Here is a 2,856-nt window from a genome sequence, read left to right as displayed (position 1 = left end):
ATTATATATAGTCCTTTTAGGCCAAGTCAGGTCTGAGAGTGGGGGGCCAAGGGGGCTAAAGGGCCAGAGGCCCCAAGGGGCCAGGCCGACTTGGGCCCATGGCCACGACCCAAACCGTCGAGTTCACGAGTTGCCATTGATTGTGATTGCTACAAAAATAACTGTGTTGTGTGTTGGCCTACCTACTGTTTGATTGATTCAGCATTTAAATTATGCTTTTGGGCTTTCGGTCATGACTGATGGGTAGTAATCGTGCAGTTTGAACATGCATACTTTGCCCCCTTGTGGCAAAAAAAGAGCAACAGCTGTGTGGTTGTGGCCGTGGCTGTGTATGTTTTCCCCCATTCATTTTTCTGTTATACCTATGAAAAAACGCAAGGCAAGGCAAAGACCCCATACGATCACAAAACGTGAATACATTTGTCCCATTGGCCTAGGACCACCAAGTTATGCAAGATCTATTGTAGGCCTATGCTTCCGTAGAAGGTCAATGGATTACTTGGGCTTTAGGGGAGTAGTTAGATTCTAGACAAAACTCCATATGTCATTTTATTTATTGCTAGTGGCTTGGTGGTCTTTTTGTTTTAATTCATTAGGCCTACGACCATTATTAGCCCAAGTGCAACAGGCAGCAGACATGGTCTGACAATAATAATAATAATAATAATAATAATAATAATAATAATAATAATAATAATAATAATAGAACAGGTTCCTTTGTTTATTAAAACCGATGAAAACCTGTGCGCGCGTCTTTTTTAATTTCAACAAACTACTAGAACTAGGCTACTCCGTGCCATGTAGTGGCGCTGTAGACTAGAATAGAATCCCATACTTCATCGCACCCGACACGAGTGGGCATGTGAAAGGTGAAGTTTTCCATTTCAAATCCTTGAGGGACTGAATGAACTGCGGCGAGCACAGGGAGGATTGATTTCCAAACGAAGGGTTATACTTTAGAGTATGTAATGTAGCAAGTTGGTCACTACTTTAACGTTGTCGCCGAGGACTATGATTTAAGTCAAACGTTTGAGCAACCGAAATGCTGTCGGGGAATGAATAGTGGGCAGCGACCACCAGCAGCGCACTTTCAGACAGATTTGGAGAGGTAACATACTGTTGTTGTGTAAACATAAGCATGTCAGCTTTCTGTTTCCTCCGTTTTCAAAGTCTACATCTCAACTCACTACCCTAGCAGGACTAGGGGGGCACGAAGCAACAGGTGACTGACAAGTTGACAATGACAACACACTTTCACTGCTTCTCAATGCAAAACAAAGCACTGTTGCTATCTGAAACTAGCAGTAGCTGCTGGCTGAATATTTGTAAACATAGGCGGCCTATCTGAAAAGTCGAAAACTGTCGTGTGTAACAGTTGACACTAGAGCAAGTTATGAATAACATGTCAACAACACAAGCAAATGTACTTGCGCAATGGCAATAGTTTGGTTTATGCACGAGTAGCCGTGAATGTAGGCCTACTTCTTCCTTTACGACCCAGTGTATAAATCTGGTTGGTAGCAACCATCGACACTGAATTGAGCAACAGATCCACCTTTATCGATCTGAGCGACCCTGTCAAACAGCTGACACTGCGATGCAGTGACTGAATGACAGTGGCATAAGTACAGGTAGGACACAGGCGTGTTCAAAATCACCATATGACTAATCCCACTTTAATATCCAAAATGTTTTAATTCAGACACACAGGGCTTGCAACAAGATTTCAGTAAGCCTTTAATGTGCATAAAATGCTACAAAACCTGCCACTACCAGGGTAAGCCTCGTATATAACACTGGCATAAGTGGTAAAAGCAAAATGAAAACATGGGGGTTTTGGGCATGAACCAGGCCTTATATTTGAAAGGCTTCTGAGAATATCTGAAACAACATACGCAATTGTGGTATACAGTGATGTATCGTTATTGTGATATTAAGTAATCCATATTGTGATCGATTCACTTTTCCATATCACCCAACACTAGATGACAGTAGAACCTTACTTCTCATTTTGTCCATTCCATTATCCTAACTCCCGTCCTCAACTTGTGCCTGTGGTGTGGCCTCACTTGCTCTTCACTGATGCCCAGCCTCCGTGGAGAAAACAATAACGTTTCCCCACGGTCAGCCTAGGCACAACAAAATGTTGGATGGGGGATGACTTTTCCCCATTCTACATCCCAATTGCAAATTTGGAAAATAACATTTGAATTGTGCTTTTGCCAGATGTTGAATTAAGCTTAAACTTCTCTCGTCGATGGCGTCTTGCGACCTCATCACGAGGCCACCAGCACATGGTAGGAGAACGGGAGGTTAAGTTAGATATTGAAGTGGACCCCTTGATTCCAAAAGAAACTCATATGAAGCGTCTCTCTATCTCGCTCTGTCTTTGCTATCCATGTCTTATTTCTCTAACTTTAACATCCCAATGCTATGTCATTTATCTGTCAACACTCATTGCATCCTGGTCATGTTTATCTCTTGTCTACCTCAACTGACAGAATATGGTTTTGTATTTTTTATTTGTACCTCCTCCTCCTGATTTTGACCTGTGTTATGTGTCTCCTAAAATGTCCGTGTGGGCACTTGTATGTTAGCTACTTGACACCTCAATTTCCTCCTGGGGATCAATAAAGTTACTCTACTCTACTTTACTCTACTCTACTCATCCTGATCAATGTTCCCTGCCATTACTTCAACAGGAGGAAGAGGAGGAGGAACATGATATGCTGATGACATCACATCCTGTGGCACAGGTGACACGCTGAGGCAGACGGCATGGACACGAGCCTGCTGATTGGTTGGCAGGAGGAGCGGACGGAGCTGAGAACGGAGGTCTCTCGGTTGGAGGAGGAG

At 43.2% G+C, this 2,856-nt stretch overlaps 1 protein-coding gene across 1 annotated transcript in view; it reads left to right on the top strand.

Annotated features, from left to right (window-relative positions):
* The first annotated feature begins 868 nt into the window (after positions 1-868).
* si:dkey-230p4.1 (trichohyalin) overlaps positions 869-2,856 on the top strand; it is a 30,831-nt gene continuing 28,843 nt past the window's right edge. Inside the window, exons 1-2 of the mRNA XM_063212919.1 lie at positions 869-1,108; positions 2,703-2,856. The exon at positions 2,703-2,856 is cut by the window's right edge and continues 63 nt beyond it. Coding sequence (XP_063068989.1) covers positions 2,779-2,856 — 78 coding nt within the window. The 5' untranslated portion in view covers positions 869-1,108; positions 2,703-2,778. The remainder of the gene's footprint in view (positions 1,109-2,702) is intronic.

Source organism: Engraulis encrasicolus, chromosome 13 (assembly GCF_034702125.1).
Source record: "Engraulis encrasicolus isolate BLACKSEA-1 chromosome 13, IST_EnEncr_1.0, whole genome shotgun sequence".
Taxonomy (NCBI): Eukaryota; Metazoa; Chordata; class Actinopteri; order Clupeiformes; family Engraulidae; genus Engraulis; species Engraulis encrasicolus.
This window is presented reverse-complemented; position numbering and strand designations above follow the sequence as displayed.